The 16,969-nt window shown below is 44.1% G+C and overlaps 1 protein-coding gene across 2 annotated transcripts in view; it reads right to left on the bottom strand.

Annotated features, from left to right (window-relative positions):
- The window catches only part of Lancl1 (LanC like 1), a 36,653-nt gene extending 20,583 nt beyond the window's left edge, over positions 1 to 16,070 (bottom strand). The window contains exons 1-3 of one of the 2 annotated variants that reach the window (XM_042679150.1): positions 15,989 to 16,070; positions 15,714 to 15,810; positions 10,751 to 10,868 (exon numbers count right to left, since the gene is read on the bottom strand). In XM_042679150.1, the coding sequence (XP_042535084.1) occupies positions 10,751 to 10,868; positions 15,714 to 15,794 (199 nt within the window). In that variant the 5' untranslated portion in view covers positions 15,795 to 15,810; positions 15,989 to 16,070. Of the gene's footprint in view, positions 1 to 10,750; positions 10,869 to 15,713; positions 15,846 to 15,988 lie in introns of those variants that run through there. The other variant, XM_042679151.1, reaches the window with a different exon arrangement.
- Positions 16,071 to 16,969: the final 899 nt, after the last annotated feature.

Below are 16,969 nucleotides of genomic sequence, written 5' to 3'. Positions count from 1 at the left end.
CACATGTGTGACTTAGTCAAAGGGACATATCTTAGAAGTGAAAAGAATCCCAAAGAGATATGACCAGAAATGAGTAACGTGAAATCTGACTGGACATTATTTTTCTATGAATCCTAAAGTCAATAAAGGTGATAAAAAAAAAAAAAGGTGGCAAGCAAAATATTTGGGATGCTATCTTGTTTCTTTGTTACATGAGGTAGTCACCAATTCTCAATGTATTTCAGGAGCAGCTGGACTAAAAGGTGATATATGTGTGGGTGTGAGTTGCTTTTTTTGTGGTGTGTGTGTGTGTGTGTTTGTGTGTGTGTGTGTGTTGCCATCTAGTCCTTGGTTTTCTTTAACATCCTTTCCCTTCCTTTTCTTAATTTTATAGGATATGTATTTAATTTTTTTATTGTGAAAATACTGTACAGAGGGGTTACAATTACATGGGCAAGATAATGAGTACATTTCTTATCAAGCATCGTAGTAGCCTCCTCCTTTGTTTCCCCTTCCCATCCCTTCCCATCCTCCCCCCGCCCAGGATATGTATTTAATTTTATGACTGCATTCTTCCCCCTTCCTCTGTTCATTTGTCTACCCCCTGAGAGCTGTTTTCATTAACACAAAACAAAAAGAATCTACTAGTCATTTCATTGGTAGCCTGACTAGCCAGAAGCCCTGACATATACTATATCATATCCTCTGATTCTTTATCATTATCTGCAGAAAATTAAAAGTACATTAAACTGGCACTAGTGGCTCACATGTATGATCCTAACTGAAATGGGAGGATCTTGGTTTGGAGCCTTGCTGGGAAGAAAGGGCTCAAAGCTCTGAGTTCAAGCTCTGATAATGGCACAAAACAAAGTAGATAGAAATTTTAAATTTAATTTCTCAGCCACAATAGCCATATTTGAACTGCTCAACAGCCACATGTGGCCAGTGGCTGCTGCAGTGGAGAGCAGAGGACCATATCCATGATTGCAGAATGTGCTAAGAACAGTACTGCTCAGAAGACCCGAGAGAGATTCTCTCCTGTGTGAGACATTTTCCACTCTGGAACTCTCACATTTCTTCCTTGCAATCTTGGGTTCTGAAATGTCGATAACTAATCCACTTGAAAAGAAAACGATATGCTGTGAGCACAACAAAATTTTTCTAGAAGAGACAGACAACTCACTTTCAGCATGAAAGCTCTGAACCAGATTGTTCTATTCTTTTTCCTCCTATAGTTCCTATTACGGGTAGGGAGGGGAAACTGTTCAGGGACACTTCTAAATCTGAAATTTCCTTACTCAGCTACTTATCCCCAGCAGTACTCTAAATACAGCCAGCTGTTGGGAAGTAATTAATACTGAGGCTTTGAATTTCTGGGGGATCATTAGTCCTATTCATTTTGACCAATCAAGACCTAGCTGTGTCTCAAATGAATACAAAGATGATAAAATCTCAGCAGACATATGAACCTCTCAAAACACTTCTCTCATTCTACATTGTAAAGACTACTCCTTCATAGTTCTTATTCACTTTACTGCCAATTGACAGTGACATAAACTTCTGCCACAATCCTTCAGCTCTGTTAAGACGATGCCGTGCAGTTGGGGGTTTGGAAGAGTCCTTTGAAGCAGGCTAGCACAAAGAATTTTAGACCTGTTGGAGCCACTGGAGGGAGGTGTTCAGCTAGTATCAGTAGTTTTGAAACTCAGGCACTTCCAAAAGGAGTGCGATGGGGTGTTTCAATCTAAGTTTAAATTAACTGTTCCTTCACAGAAACTTTAAAAGCTCAATTATGTCTAGTCTCTTCAAGTGAGTTTTTTCTCTGATTAACCCTATGTAGTGTGATGACCTGTATCACGTTGGTGCCATCCATTATGCCATTGAGAGCATTGTTGCCAAGGCTGGGAGTTGGTGGCTCACATCTGTTATCTTAACTACTCAGGAGGCTGAGATCTGAGGATCACAGTTCAAAGGCAGTCCAGGCAGGAAAAAATAAAGTGGAGCCAAGGCTCAGATGGTAGGTGGTGTGCCAGCCTCGAGTGGGAAGTACTAAAGGATAGCACTCAGGCCCTGAGTTCAAGCCCAGTGCCAGCACAAAAACAAAAATAAAACAAATAAAAATCTGTTTCCAGTTTGTTATTTTTTTCCAGTACTGCTTCTAGCCAGATACCAAGGGGCTCACTCTTGTAATCCTAGCTACTCCAAAAACATACATGAAGGAATGTAATTTGAAGTCAGCCTAGGCAGAATATCCATGAGACTTTATCTCCCATTAATCAGCAAAAAGTCACCTTGTCTCAAGTGGTAGAGCATCAGTCAACTGGACAAATTGGGGAGGCTTGAGGTGCTAGGTTCAAACCCCGGTAATAGCAAAAAAAAAAGTACGTTTTCCTCATTTTGTGTGTGAATGTTTGGACACATGCATTTCTACTCCTTCCAAGCCTGACTAGGGCATCTGCTCAACTATCTGACTGAAGTTGAGCACCATGAGCTACTGGCTTTCCAAATTTGCCCGAGCCTTTTTATTTCTCAGTTGTGGGACTTGAACCTTGGGCCTGAGCTCTTCAGTGCAAAGCTAACACTATACCACTGGAGCCCCAGCGCCACTTCCTATTTTCTGGTGGTTAATTGGAGATAAGAGTCTCACAAACATTCCTGCCTGGTTGGCTTCGAGCTGTCATCCTCAGATCTCAGCCTCCTGAGTAGCGAGTATTACAGGCATGAGCCACCAGCGCCTGGATTCCTGGGCTTTTAAGACAGGCAATTAGGGAAGTAAACGGGTCATGACTTAATACTATTCCAAACAAATACTACTATTCCAAAGAAATGGAAAAGAAAGGGGGAATACCAGCATTCCAAAGATGTGCCCTTCTCTTTTATCAATTTCCAGATATGTAATAGGAAAAGGGATTTAAGGAAAAGACATTCTACTTTTCTACTTTCCACCTCTTTTCCTCAGTACCCTGCAACCTACAGCTCTATGCTACAGAGAGAAGTACTGTCGAGTCTTACTCAACTCTAGGCACAGGAGACAAACCATTTAGCACATCAGTAAAAGCATGGGCTCTCTGCATGGGAACTGAAGGCTACCTCTGCCACTCACTAGTGTGTGATCCTAGCCCATTCATTAAACCTCAAAGTGCCTGAGCAGCATCGTTGGTAAGTTGGAAGTAACAGTGGCTACCGAAAATCATGTTGTGAATCACACTACATAGTCCCTGGCATGCAGCAACAGCTTAGTAAGTGCCAGCCCTATTAAATTAGACTAATTAGACTAGGAACCTCACTGGGCCCTGTCCCTGTTCCCTGACATAAAGGGACAGAGTAGAGAATGAATCATAATCTCATTCTTTCTACATGCCTGTCTCTCTCTCTCTCTCTTTCTCTGGCTTCTCTGATATCTGAGGTCATGCTAATCAGCTTTCTTACAGCCTGCACTGCCTGCAGGCTCTACCTCTTCATTTCTTCCCTGTTTCCCACAGAGCCTTACACATGTGGCTGTCTGGATAATCTGCTTGCTTCTGGAGAGGTAAGTTCAGATTGAAGGGTGGGGGAGGAGAAAGAGGAACTGTACTTTATGCTTAGGTCTAACTAATGTATACCATATCCCACTTTACCAGTCATAAAGCCAATGTTATAAAATGTTCTAGTTTCTGTGTTCACTCTCATTGGATCAGAGACTGGACAGATGTAATTCACTGACTTACATATGAATACGTATGAAATATGAGTTGAATTCCCATCTTTGCCCTATTCCATCTAGTTTTAAGTTACTGATTTTGGCTTGCCTAGGTGGTAGCTAATAGTCATAATGGTGGAGCACTTCCTCTTCATTCACTCATTCACTCACTCACCAAACACTTATGAAGTGCAACTATGGACTTGGCATTGTGCCAAGTGCTGAAGTGACTGGAATGAAAATGACAGACACAGCTGCAGCCTTCTTGATGATGTCTATAAAGGTTACATTGCTTAGATGTGTGTTCTTTCTCTTCTGCCATTTCCTCTGATCTCTATGCAAATACTTTCATCTGCTTCTTTTACACTGGTGACACCTATACCCCACATTTGTTTCAAGCCCATGTCTTAGTAGTTTAAGGTAGGGTGCGTGTATAAAGTGCACTCAGAAAGGCAGCAGGTCATGTGTTAGGCACAGTCCGCTACTTAGTGGTCAATGTGAAGGGCTCTAGTGAACAAGATCTAAGCATCTCATTCCTTCCATTGCCCTGACAGGATGGCTGTAAGGGACAGGTGCTTCTCGTGGAAGTGAAGGACATGGGGTCAGGGCTCGAATTACATACTGCAGTGATAGCTCTGGTATGCAGCTACTTACCAGGAGAGATCAAATTGCAAAGACAAGACATCTGGCCAGAATGGCTCCTTTCAAATAAATCTGGTGTCAGCAAGAACTAAGACCTGCATGCTAATGCAGCAGCTCGCAGACGACACATTTGGCAGATCAGAGGAGCATCCTGAAACACTGGAATGGCTTGCATTTAGAGTGCAAGTTAATACTACTCTGGAGATGACACTGCATACCCTCTTATTTAAAATGTTATCTAATACTTGAAAAGAGGAAACACATGCCAATCTTAGCCTCATTAACTTTGTGAACAGGTTATGGGAGCTTGGGTCACGTCTTTTAGAACCAAAGCCCCTGTGGTCCTGTGTGAGCATGTTTTGTTTTTAAAGTGTGAGGTGATGATAATTTTTCCTGAGGAATCATCAGAGTTGACAGTGGGGGCGGAAATACAATTAAATAAGGACTAGCATTTCCCTTCATTTATTTCTTCTTCAAAACACTAGCAAAATCAGCCATCCCTTGGGTTTACTTGACTTTTCTACTATGTTATCTTGAAGAGAAGCAATCTTTTCTAGTAAATGTGTATTTCTAACTCAAGAACGTATCACCAGCTCATTTAATTCCTTGCAATAATTCCTTAATGGTGTTTTTGTGCTTTCCATTGTGAGAAGATTTAAAAAATCTTCTCCCTTCCTGTCCTAAGACCTACCATTTTACCTGGAAGCAAACTCAGTACAGCTCAATGACACGTGGTGCTGTTATCTGCTGAGGTCTCCACAGAGCCCACTGAGATCCACACAGAAGCTGAGTGTGGGAGGTGATTCTCAGGAGCCTCCACATCTGCTATTCTTCTGCACCATCTGCTGCCACATGCACAGTCACATAGAAGAGTTCCTGATGGAGCACCACGCCTAAACAATCACAATGCTTCCTCTGCTCCTCAAGCTGTGAGTGCACTGTGTAAAAACTCCGGCAAATCAGCGGGGGGAAGGGATTAAGGCAAAACACACAACTCACTGCTTACTGTTGGCATGCCATACATCAATATCAATGATGGATTACGTTGGCTGCAATGTACTAAATTTTGTAAAAGAGGATCTTGGTGAAAATAACTGAGGCGGTTCATTTAAGATATCACTTATGAACAGCTGTAAGAGCTACCACGTGATTTCAGACTATGGATGATAATTCATTTGAGAAGCTCAACAAGCCTTTTCAAATATAAGCAATTAAGGGGAAAATCTTCTGTCTTGGACCAATTAATTTCCTATACTGAAACTACATTGAATGTATTAGTGCAGGATTAGGAAGGGAGAAAAGTTCTTCTACAAAAGAATACTGGAGAGTTCATTTACCTGATTGCAAATGGCCATAAGTTTCTTAGGGTTTATTTTATGTCCAAGCCAAAGCCAGGATTATTGGGATTGAGGCCTAGCTTTGTCACTTACTAGCTGTGCAGTCTTAAGTGAGTTGTTCAGCTTTGCATCCCCTTTTCTTCCCTATGGAAAGGAGATGAAAATCCTAGCTAGGCCACGGAGTTATCAAGGTTTATAATAGTGAATAATGCAAAGCTCTGGGGATAGAGCCTGTTCTATGTGCACATGCATTCTTCCTCCTGTCACTCCCATACCACAGGAAGAATAACCGGATGTGTACCTTCATCTTTACCCCTGTTCTTCCACACTCACCATCTGAAACTGCAAAGTGATAGATCTACATTCCTTTGGAAACCAAAATTCATTTAATGTATGTTATTAAATTGCTGAAATCTTTTCCTGAACAATGGTATAGAGCATTAACTTGCTAACTCTCAACTAGTGCCTGAAAATTTGACTAATTACAACATCTTACTCCTGAATTACCAAGAGAGACCAGTGGGATTTATGGCAATAATGACGATATGAGACAGCTTTGGAGTTTAAAAAGTCTTGCCTCTTTTTCTTTCCAGGGATAGGGCATTTTCTGTTCTTTTATTGTAAAGGTTATGTACACAGGGGTTACGGTTACATAAGGAAATTAGTACAGTTCTTGTCATTTTCTCCCACAGTCCCTCCCCCCGCCTGTCTCCCCTTTGTTTTTCTGTTCTGAACAGAGATACAGGTTTTGGTATTACACCATTAAAACTCGTAGGTGTAGCATATATCTCAATTCTAATCACATCCTTTCGTCACAGCCTCTGTGCTAGCCAAGAGAGTTTCAACTGTAAAAATGGTTTGAAAAGTGAGCAGAAAGTACTGTGTAACACAGTTTTATTTGCTTTCTTTAAACTTTGTTTAAACCTATACCTATCATCCTTCTTCCTCCCCAAAATTTGTACATTTGGGTTATTTGGAACAATCCTATTCCAAATTATCATTCTCTTAGATGTCAGACTATGGTACTACTGAAGCTGAGACATAACAAGTAAGATGATAAAGTTAGTTAGTATAGTATCAGTGTGAACCAGTGGCTCAGACCTGTAATCTAAGCTGCTGAGGAGGCTGAGATCTGACGAATATAGATTGAAGCTAGCCTGGACAGGAAAGACTGTGAGGCTCTTATCTCCAATTAAGCACCAAAACACAAGAAGTGGAGCTGTAGTTCGAGAGTACTACTCTTAAGTAAAAAAGCTAAGGAACAATGCACAAGCTGAGTTCAAGCCCCAGTAGGGGTGTGTGTATGCATATGCATACACACACACATACACACACAAAATAAAATCCTTCAAGTCATTTCAAAAAAGAAATGAAAAGACAACGTGGCATGTACACATAAAAACAAAATACACACATCATTATATGAATATTTGATATATAATTCCATGTATTTTTATTTGGCAATAAAATTGCAATGATGAACAGACAGTAGTGGTAGGCTATACCCTAAAAGGAAAAGGTATTAGGACTATCCTTCCAGTGGCTAACTCACTGTTTGTTTTTTTTTTTTGGTCCGGTTGTGAGGCCTGAACTCTGGGCCCGGGCGCTGTCCCTCAGCTCTTCAGCTCAAGGCTACCTCTCTACCACTTGAGCCACAGTGCCACTTCCGGCTTTTTTTCTTGTTGCTTATGTGGTGCTGAGGAATCGAACCCAGGGCCTCAGGCATGCAAGGCAAGCGCTCTACCACTGAGCCACCTTCCCAGCCCCACTGTTAGTTTCTTATGAAACTCAGAGCTGTATTTGAGCCAGTTAGACTGTCTGAACACTGACACGTGGTAGAACTTTGCATATCAAAACACGGAGGAGTCAGGAACCAGTGGCTCACACATGTAATCCTAGCTACTCAGGAGGAGATCTGAGGATCATGGTTCAAAGTCCATGAGACTCTTATCTCCAAAAAAACACTCAGAAAAACGAAGTGGCACTGTGACTCAAGTGGTAGAGTGCTAGCCTTGAGCTGAAGAGCTGAGGGACAGCGCCCAGTTCCAGAGTTCAAGCCCTACAACTGACAAAACAAAACAAAACACGGAGAAGACAGTCTAGTTCACGTGGAAACATGGACTTTTTAACAATGTTTGATTAAGGACATTAGGAACCTTGCCTGAAAAGCCATTAGCAAATTTATCTATAAGCCTTTGTGTTAACAGTATAAAACAAACGGCAGCTGAAGACATCCTAAACTGCTTATTGTGCCAGTTTGCTTCAGACTCTTGTGCATAAGCTGTTCTCAGAGACAGCAGTGAGTGTCACAGACAGCTAAGGAGAAAGGTATTGGCACTTAGAAGAGATGGTGCCAAAAATTCATACAGCCCAAAGTTCAAACAAACAAATATGTATTTTACTTTGGAGCAAAAATTATTTTGTTTTTCTGAAGAAAACTCAACTGTCAGCTTTTCAACTAGCATTAGAGACTGATGGATTGCTTTTCCTGACATTGTCAAACTACAAATGCCAATTTGAGATCAATCACTATTTGTTTACCCCTGAAGCTGGGTATCTTATAATAAGGGATAATCTAAGCTCATCTAAATGGATGGCTTAGGGGTACAAATCATTCTTTTTTTTGTTCTAGAATTAAATCTAGGCCTCTGTTTTAAACTTTTTGAGTCTCTCTCTCCTCCCCTTCCTCTCTGTCTTTGTATTTAGCCAAGGATAATATGCTAAAACCTCCAAATATATTAGGAAAAAAATTCTTTAAGTCTGGGCCTTATGAATTATAGATAATGCAGCAGTAAGCTAAAGACAATTGTGCATTTGTCCCATTTTGTTCAAGTTGTACAATTATAAAATAAAGAATAGTTCACTAATGGGATTAATCTACCAATTACATTATATCTACAATACTGGAGATAATAGATCTGATAACTCTTCTTGAAATAAAATACTTCCATTTACTCTCAACATTTCTGTGTTTAAACTACAAGACACAAAAATCATAAAACTAAGTTTTACAGTCTTCTTATATAAAATGCTGACATTAAAGTTCCTAAGATTATGATTTTACAGGTTTTATCTGCCTTTCCCATCCCTACAAGGTAAAATATCCTGATAATCACTTGTTATAACAAGGAGGACTGTTAATAAATGAGTGCATAGCCTGGTGCCAGGCTTTGTAATCTTACATGCCTGTAATCCTAGCTACTCAGGAGGCTAAGATCTGAAGTCTCACAGTTCAGAACCAGCCCAGGCAGAAAAGTTTGTGACACTCTTATTTCCAATTAACCACCACAAAACTGGAAGTGGCAACGTGGCTCAAACTGGTAGAGCACTAGCCTTGAGCTCAGAGACAGTGCCCAACCCCAGAGTTCAAGCAACATAACCAAAAAAAAGGAAGGAAAGAATGAAGGAAGGAAGGAAAGAAAGAAAGAAAGAAATTAGTACAGTCTCTCAGAAAGAAGCTCTTAAACTACAGATGCTAGATTATTGTCTATTTCAGATCTGCTGCTGCTTCTAAAATGATTTCTGAAGCAAGGTACCAGTGGCTCACGCCTGTAATCCTAGCTACTCACAAGACTGAGATATGAGGATCTCAATTCAAAGTTAGCCCAGGCAAAAAAGTACCCATGAGATACTCATCTCCAATTAACTACTCAAAAAATAGGAGTGGAGCTGTGACTCTAAGTGGCAGAGTGCTAGCCTTGAGCAAAAGAGCTCAGAGACAGTGCCCTGGCTGGTTTCAAGCCCCAATTCCAAGTCTCGTTTCCAAGTCCAATTTATGATCTCCTGAATCAAAAGCTCTGCTGTGAGATCCAGGAACCTGCATTTTAATGGCAGGCACTAGGGCTTCAAATCTGATTCAGAGACCTTAAACTGTGAATTTGTTCTTCCTTCCCATTTGTCAAAGTGTGGAACACTGTGAGATGCTAGATGGTCCTTTAAGATTATATGGGTGGTCTGGGAATGTGGCTTGGTGGTAGTGCTTGCCTAGCATGCATGAAGTCCTGGGTTCGATTTCTCAGTATAACATAAACAGAGAAGGCTGGAGGTGGTGCTGTGGCTCAAGTGGTACAGTGCTGGCTTTGAGTAAAAGAAGCTCAGGGACAGTGCTCAGACTGTGAGTTCAAGCCCTGGACTGACAGAAAGAAAGAAAGAGAGAAAGAAAGAACGAGAGAATGAGAAGGAGGGAAGGAAGGAGGAAAGAAGGAAAGAAGGGAGGGAGGAAGGGAGGAAGGGAGGGAGGGAGGAAGGAGATGTATGGCAGCTAAGCACTTGAAGTGCATGCTCATAATCCTACATACTTGGGAAACCAAGATCTGAGGATCATGGTTCAAAAGCAGCCTGGGAAGCAAAGTGTGTGAGACTCTTATCTACAATTAAGTACCAAAAAAGCTGGAAGTAGAGTGGTGGCTCAAGTGGTATAGCACTAGCCTTGAGCACAAAAGCTCAGAGACAGCACCTAGGCCCTGGGTTCAAGCTCTAGGGCTGGAAAAAAAAAAAAAGAGAGAGAGAAATTATAAGATTGATTTTTTTTTTTCTCTACACTATTTAAACTAATAGTTCTTCAGTTTTCCTTTTTTTTTTTGGACAACAATTGACTATTTCTTCCCAAAGTTGCCCCAAGAACTGAATGGCCAGGACTGGTAATAGCAAGTGACAAGCAACCAACAGTGACTGTCGGGAAGGATTAGTTCACAGCACTGATACCTTTATCCTGTGCTTCTCTACTGATCACTGTTATGGGGCAACTGTTTAAAAATATACACCTGCAGACAGTTTTACTTCCTGACAATAAGTCCTCTTACTAGCTTTAGGCACTGGTTGTTTACAGTCCTTTCTAATTCTTCCCACTGAAATTCCAATGAACTACATAATGGTGAAAATCATTTTTTTCTCATGGGCACAGTCAGGCACAAATACCACAGTATGCTTACCTTGCCTTTTATTTAGGGCCCTGTAAATAACCAAGAAAGTGAACGGCTGAGTGGGAGAAGTGACTCACGTGCAGAAGCATCAGAGCACATGTTGCTACATGCAGTGCACAGCCCTGGAAGGCTCTGCTTTGGCTCTCATGTACAATGCTCACCCTAACTCACAGTCAGCACACATGGCATACCTGCCCAGCCCGTGTAACCAGTGCCATCCCGAGGGTCTGCTGACTTGAGGCCTTTCTCCATTTGCTGAAGGAGTTCTCGAATCTTACAGGTCAAGCGCTGTGAGAACTCAGGGGTCAGCTGTAAACATGAAGGGAAAAGAAATGAGAGAGGGGAAAAAAAGGCCACCATACTTCATTTTTATGAAGGCCAGATCTCTGCCTGGAATAACTGGACAAGTAGGGACAGTACAGTGAATAAAACTTAAAAACACTATTATGGTTTTAAAAAATTCCACTCAAGGCAAAAACTAAAGTTTTCTACCTTGAGGAGTATATATAACCCATTTAAGTAAAATTTTAAATGTTCTTTTGATCTGGGCCTGTGCAACACCTGTAATCCTAGCCTTCAGGATGTAGAGACAGTAGAATCACAAATTTGAGCCATCCTGAGCTACATGGAGAGACCCTGTCTAAAAAAAGAAGAAATTAGCTTATTAAATGAAGCATAAAAGATATTTGATGTTTTCAAGCCATTGATTCCAGCAGTAATATTAATCTTCTAAAGCAACACTGTAATTGGTATTATAATTTTCAAAACTAGACAAGCTTTAAAAACCAAAAATTAAAGTAGCATTAAAAAAAAAAAAAGGAAGGAAACGGTGCTGTGGCTCAAAGTGGTAGAGAACTAGCCTTGAACCAAAAAGCTCAGGGACAGCACCCAGGCCCTATGACCAACAAAAAATAAAATAAAGAAGTAAAACAAATTTACATAGATTATGACCCTCAAGCAGAGTGGAAAGAACATCAAACCTAAAACCAAAAACTCACACCCCATACAACGCCTGTCAAAAGGAAGAGCTGCTAAACACTGCCTAATCAGCTTTGTTATTAGGCTAGTGATTCTGCTCCCCTTCTAACTTCTTCATGCTTCAATGACTCTCACAAAGTCAGAATAACAACATCTGCCCTACCAATTCAAAAGATGTTTTGAGGATTAAATGAGATTGTGCTGCAGATCTGTCTCATTCAGTGATATTGACATTTTTTACTATTCTTTAGCAGCCTACAAAGTTCATGACAACTAAGAATTTGGCTGTGGACTGAGAACACACTAGACTGGCCTCTTCCCCTCACTCAATTGATATGTTCCTACAGGCATCTCCTCCCTAAAGGTATTAGAAAAAAAAAATACTTTTAAAGTTCTGTCCAAAAATGAATCATCAGCTGTTATAAAAAGTCACTTTAATGTATCCATCATTTTAGGAACTGACTTGTGATTCTCAAATATATCAGATCTCATGGGGTGGAGGTAGGAGGGTTGCCTGTCCTGGGGCTTGAACTCAAGAGACTGGCCCTATCCCTGAGCTTTTGTGCTGAAGGCTAGTGCTCTACCACTTTTAGCTTTCTTGGTGCTTAATTGGACATACAGTCTCATGGACTTGCTTGCCCAGACGGGATTCAAACCTGGATTCTCAGATTTCAGCCTCCTGAGTAGCTAGAATTACAGATTTTAGCACTGGTACCCAGCACATTTTTTTTTAAAGGAGCATCCTAACATTGAAAAACAATGAAAACAGCAATATTGGAATTAACAGAAATAATTTGAAAAAAAAAAAACCCAGAGATTTACTCCGAGGAGCATTCTTAAGCAAGTAAGTCAGACTTTCCACTGTATCTAGGTGTGTGCTGAGACACAGTGTAAGGAAGAAGCTGTACTATTTGACACACACTTCCTCATCATTTGACAATTTCTGCCTACAGGTTAAGCTGCAACAACACCTGAAGATCTGTGTAGCAAGATAGAGTGTACTTCAATCTTCATATGAAAGTCTGTGAATTTCAGGTAGACAGAGGATATGGATCCATATGAGAACGAGCAGTCTTTGCACACATCCATCATGTATAATTTATCAGCTTGCCTGGCCTGACTTCAAGAGGCCAGGAATAACGAAAGCAGCTCGGCCTCAGGCGAGTTACTTTCTGCTGGCATATAATACACTTAATAAAGGTGACCTGCCTGAGAATATTGATTACCTGTGGCAGACCGCCAAATCATTCAAACTCTAGCAATAAGGAGAAGAGTCTCTAAAAGCCCCCCTTTTCCTGATGGGTGCTAGAAAACAATTCAGTTCCTAATTGAGATCTCTGTGCTAACATATTAAAGTGGACAGATCTCTAGGATATGAACTGGTATGATAGATTCTTGGTAGGACCTGTCCTAAGCTATATTACATATTACATTGCATTAGCATTTTGGGAATCAGAGTTTAGATTTATGTCATTTTTTCCCTGTTGAATTAAATATGTAAAATGCATGAATTTATTGGCAGCCTAAAGAATGAGCTACATTGTGTTGAAAGGTACTGTCATCTGGACACACCCTCAAGTGTTTTCTCAGCCAAGCGAGCATGAAGCAGCACCTCCTGCTCCAACAAGACCAGACATCTACCTCAGCTCTGGGATCTGCAGAAGTAGGCAAAATGCAAGCCCAAATGGACAATTTAACAAAACAAAAAACCACCACAAAACTTTGTTTGAGCAGTTCAACATTGGTCTTTAAATATCAGAAGGGGTCTGGGGGTGTGGTTTAACTGGTAGGAAAGCCTACCTAGCAAGCACAAAGCCCTGAATTCAAACCCCAGTGCTCTGTAATAATCTCTATCACCAAATGGGAATGCTAATTCCTCCTACCTGCATTACTGACCTAATTTAATCTAAAATAGCAAGTGTTTATAGGGAGGAAGGCATAAGAAACACAGAAAGTTAACTTGACATACATCAAATCTATATTATATTGCATGTGAAATGCTTTATTTTTGTGCCTTAGGAGATTTGAACTCAAGGCCTGGGTGTTGTTAGTAAGCTTTTTCCCTTAACGCTGATGCTCTACCACTTGAGCCACACCTACACTTCTGGCTTTTGGTGGTTAACTGAAGAGTCTCATGGATTTTTCTGCCAGGGCTTAGAACTCTACTCAGCCTCCTGAGTAGCTAGGATTAAGGTGTGAGCCACTGGTGCTTGGCTGAAATGCTTTTTGTATGACAAATTTGGAATACACGAACTTTAAAAAAAAAATGTGCATGCATTCTTCCAACTGAACTCAGGATTTCTCAAAACTAGGTATTTGGGTTTTTTTAAAAAGTGTATTTATTCTGAGCTGGGTGCTGGTGGCTCACGCCTGTAATCCTAGCTACTCAGGAGGCTGAGATCTGAGGATCGTGGTTCAAAGCCAGGCGGAGCAGGAAAGTCCATGAGATTCATCTCCAATAAACCACCAGAAGACTGTTAGTGGTGCTGTGGCTCAAGTGGCAGAGTGCTTGCTTTGAGTTGAAGAGCTGAGAGGGACAGCGCCCAGGCCGAGAGTTCAAGTCCCACTACCGAAAAAAACAGAAAAAAGAAAAAAAAAAGTGTATTCTGTCTTAACTGCTACATTCACAAACAAGCATGGGTGAACTGGATCCTGGTATTATTACATCCAGGTTTTCTTTCCAAATGCAGAACTTGCTACCTCCCCACCCCACTCCCTTCCCCCCACCCCCCTGCTTTGGGGAGGAGTGACTAGGCAACAAAGAACTCCAGGCTTATCTCCCCCATCCCTCTCCTCATGGTCGGTTCAAAGATGCCCCCCCCCCCCTCTGTGCTCTCGGGACTCCCCCTGTCCCCAAGGTGTGAAATCAGGAAGGCAGAACCTGACACCACCGACTGGCACCGGGGCTCCTCACATCTCCCCAAAAGCCATCTCCGAAGTGCAATTCCAGGCGTTATCACGTCTGTTCCGAAGTTACTTCTTCCAGTCGCTACTAAGACCCCCGGGGTGGAGCGCAGGCTTAATTTTTTGACATGTCTTCTACCCAGTTAAAGTAATTCCCATGTTTCTCTCTGTCACGTATTTTGGAGGAGAGGCAGGTGTGTGTGTGGGGGGGAGGAGGGGGGCAGCACGACCCAGTTTCCCCAGTTCCCCAGCTTCCTTCGGCCTGGGGGGGGGGGGGCAGCCCGACCCATTCCCCAGCTTCCCCAGTTCCCCCAGCTTCCTTGGGCCTGGTGGGGGGGGGGGCAGCACGACCCAGTTCCCCAGCTTCCCCAGTTCCCCCAGCTTCCTTCGGCCTGGGGGGGGGGAGGGGGGCAGCACGACCCAGTTCCCCAGCTTCCCCAGTTCCCCAGCTTCCTTCGGCCTGGGGGAGGGGGGCAGCACGACCCATTCCCCAGCTTCCCCAGTTCCCCCAGCTTCCTTCGGCCTGGGGGGGGGGGGGGCAGCACGACCCAGTTCCCCAGCTTCCCTCGGCCTGGGGCCTGGGGGGGGGGGGCAGCACGACCCAGCTCCCCCAGTTCCCCAGCTTCCTTCGGCCTGGGGCCTGGGGGGGGGGGGCAGCACGACCCAGCTCCCCCAGTTCCCCAGCTTCCCTCGGCCTGGGGGGGAGGGGGGCAGCACGACCCAGTTCCCCAGCTTCCCTCGGCCTGGGGGGGGGGGGCAGCACGACCCAGTTCCCCAGCTTCCCCAGCTTCCCTCGGCCTGGGGCCTGGGGGGGGGGCAGCACGACCCAGCTCCCCCAGTTCCCCAGCTTCCCTCGGCCTGGGGCCTGGGGGGGGGCAGCACGACCCAGTTCCCCAGCTTCCCTCGGCCTGGGGGGGGGGGGGCAGCACGACCCAGTTCCCCAGCTTCCCCAGCTTCCTTCGGCCTGGGGCCTGGGGGGGGGCAGCACGACCCAGCTCCCCCAGTTCCCCAGCTTCCCTCGGCCTGGGGCCTGGGGGGGGGGGCAGCACGACCCAGCTCCCCCAGTTCCCCAGCTTCCTTCGGCCTGGGGCCTGGGGGGGGGGGGCAGCACGACCCAGTTCCCCAGCTTCCTCAGCTTCCTTCGGCCTGGGGCCTGGGGGGGGGGGGGCAGCACGACCCAGCTCCCCCAGTTCCCCAGCTTCCCTCGGCCTGGGGCCGGGCCGGGCCGGGGTGGGGTAGGGAGGGATGCGCCCCGGCGACTCCCACACTCACCCTCCCAGCGGCGTCAAAGTAGCCTTCGGCCAGGGATTTGTTATAGTCGGCGTAGGGGTTCGGGAAGGCCCTTTGCGCCATGACGCCGGCGGCGAGCCTGCAGAACAGGGGAGAGAGAGGCTCAGGGCGGCGGCCGCGCCGCGCGGGGCGCCCCGGACGCCCGGCCGCTCGGGCCCCCGGCGGGGTCCGCGGCCCCAGGGGCCCCGGGGCCCCCCGCAGCCCACGCTCAGAGACCGGGCACCGCCGCCACAGGGCCGACAGCGCTCGGAACCCACCGCAACGAACGGGACCCGTTTTGCACCCCCAAGACCCCGAACTAAAAGCCCGGGCGAGGCGGCAGCCCGAAACCCTCCTCCGGCCCCGGACCAAACACTGAGGCGTCGTTTTCACCGCCCACTTCCGGACGGGAGAGCCAATCAGAACCGCCGCCGCCGCGGAGGCCCGCCTCCTCCTCCCTTTCAGTTTGTTAAAGAGACAGGAGGGTGATTACTAAGGCAATGTAGTTCTTGGCTATCAGCAAGAAGGATGTACCTTACAAAATCGTGCATATGTGCCCAGTGTTTCTACCCTGATTTGTAAAATTCTTAAAGAAGGAAAAATAATGTCCAGGTTAATGAGAAATGTTTTTTATCTGGAGAAGGAAAAACAAGAATGCTTTGAGATCCAAACACAGTAGTATTACTACTGCTCAGAATCAATAAAATTGGAGATAATGAAATATCGTTCTAGACTCTGCGACCTTTTTCCTTGAGGAGAAGAATAACGTTTTGGGAGGATAATTTTAAATGAACTTTTTGTTTTGTTTGGGGTGGGGGGATAATTTTAAAGACACTGTAGAAACAATCATGTGAGGGCCTAAGACACAGAGTCAAGTGACAACTGTTAAAACAGCAGGGGAAAACACCCAAAAGCCCAAATCGTAGCTCTTGTTACATTTTATCTGCTCCTTAGCAGATATATAATAACTATAATGTAGGATATGGAGCCTCCCTCTCCCCTTTTGGAAAGTAATCAAGGCCAAAAGCCCAGGAGATCCATGGCATGCAGTACAATGTTTAACAGCTTTCATTATCTGAACTTTTTTTTTTTTCTTTCTCATTTTCAAATCTCACCTGGTACTTATTAGGCCCATTGGAGTCTAGATGAAAAAACGTCAGTCTCTCTTTTCCTTTCCCTCTTTATCAGTGAATGGACCCTAGGTTCAGATGTCCATTCACGGAGGTTCAGCCCCTGCCTCACTCACCATGGATTATGTT

Source organism: Dipodomys spectabilis, unplaced genomic scaffold (genome assembly GCF_019054845.1).
Source record: "Dipodomys spectabilis isolate Male_0828 unplaced genomic scaffold, ASM1905484v1 ptg000051l, whole genome shotgun sequence".
In the NCBI taxonomy this organism is placed as follows: Eukaryota; Metazoa; Chordata; class Mammalia; order Rodentia; family Heteromyidae; genus Dipodomys; species Dipodomys spectabilis.
The sequence above is the reverse complement of the archived record's forward strand: the minus strand, read 5'-3'. Positions and strand labels throughout refer to the sequence as shown.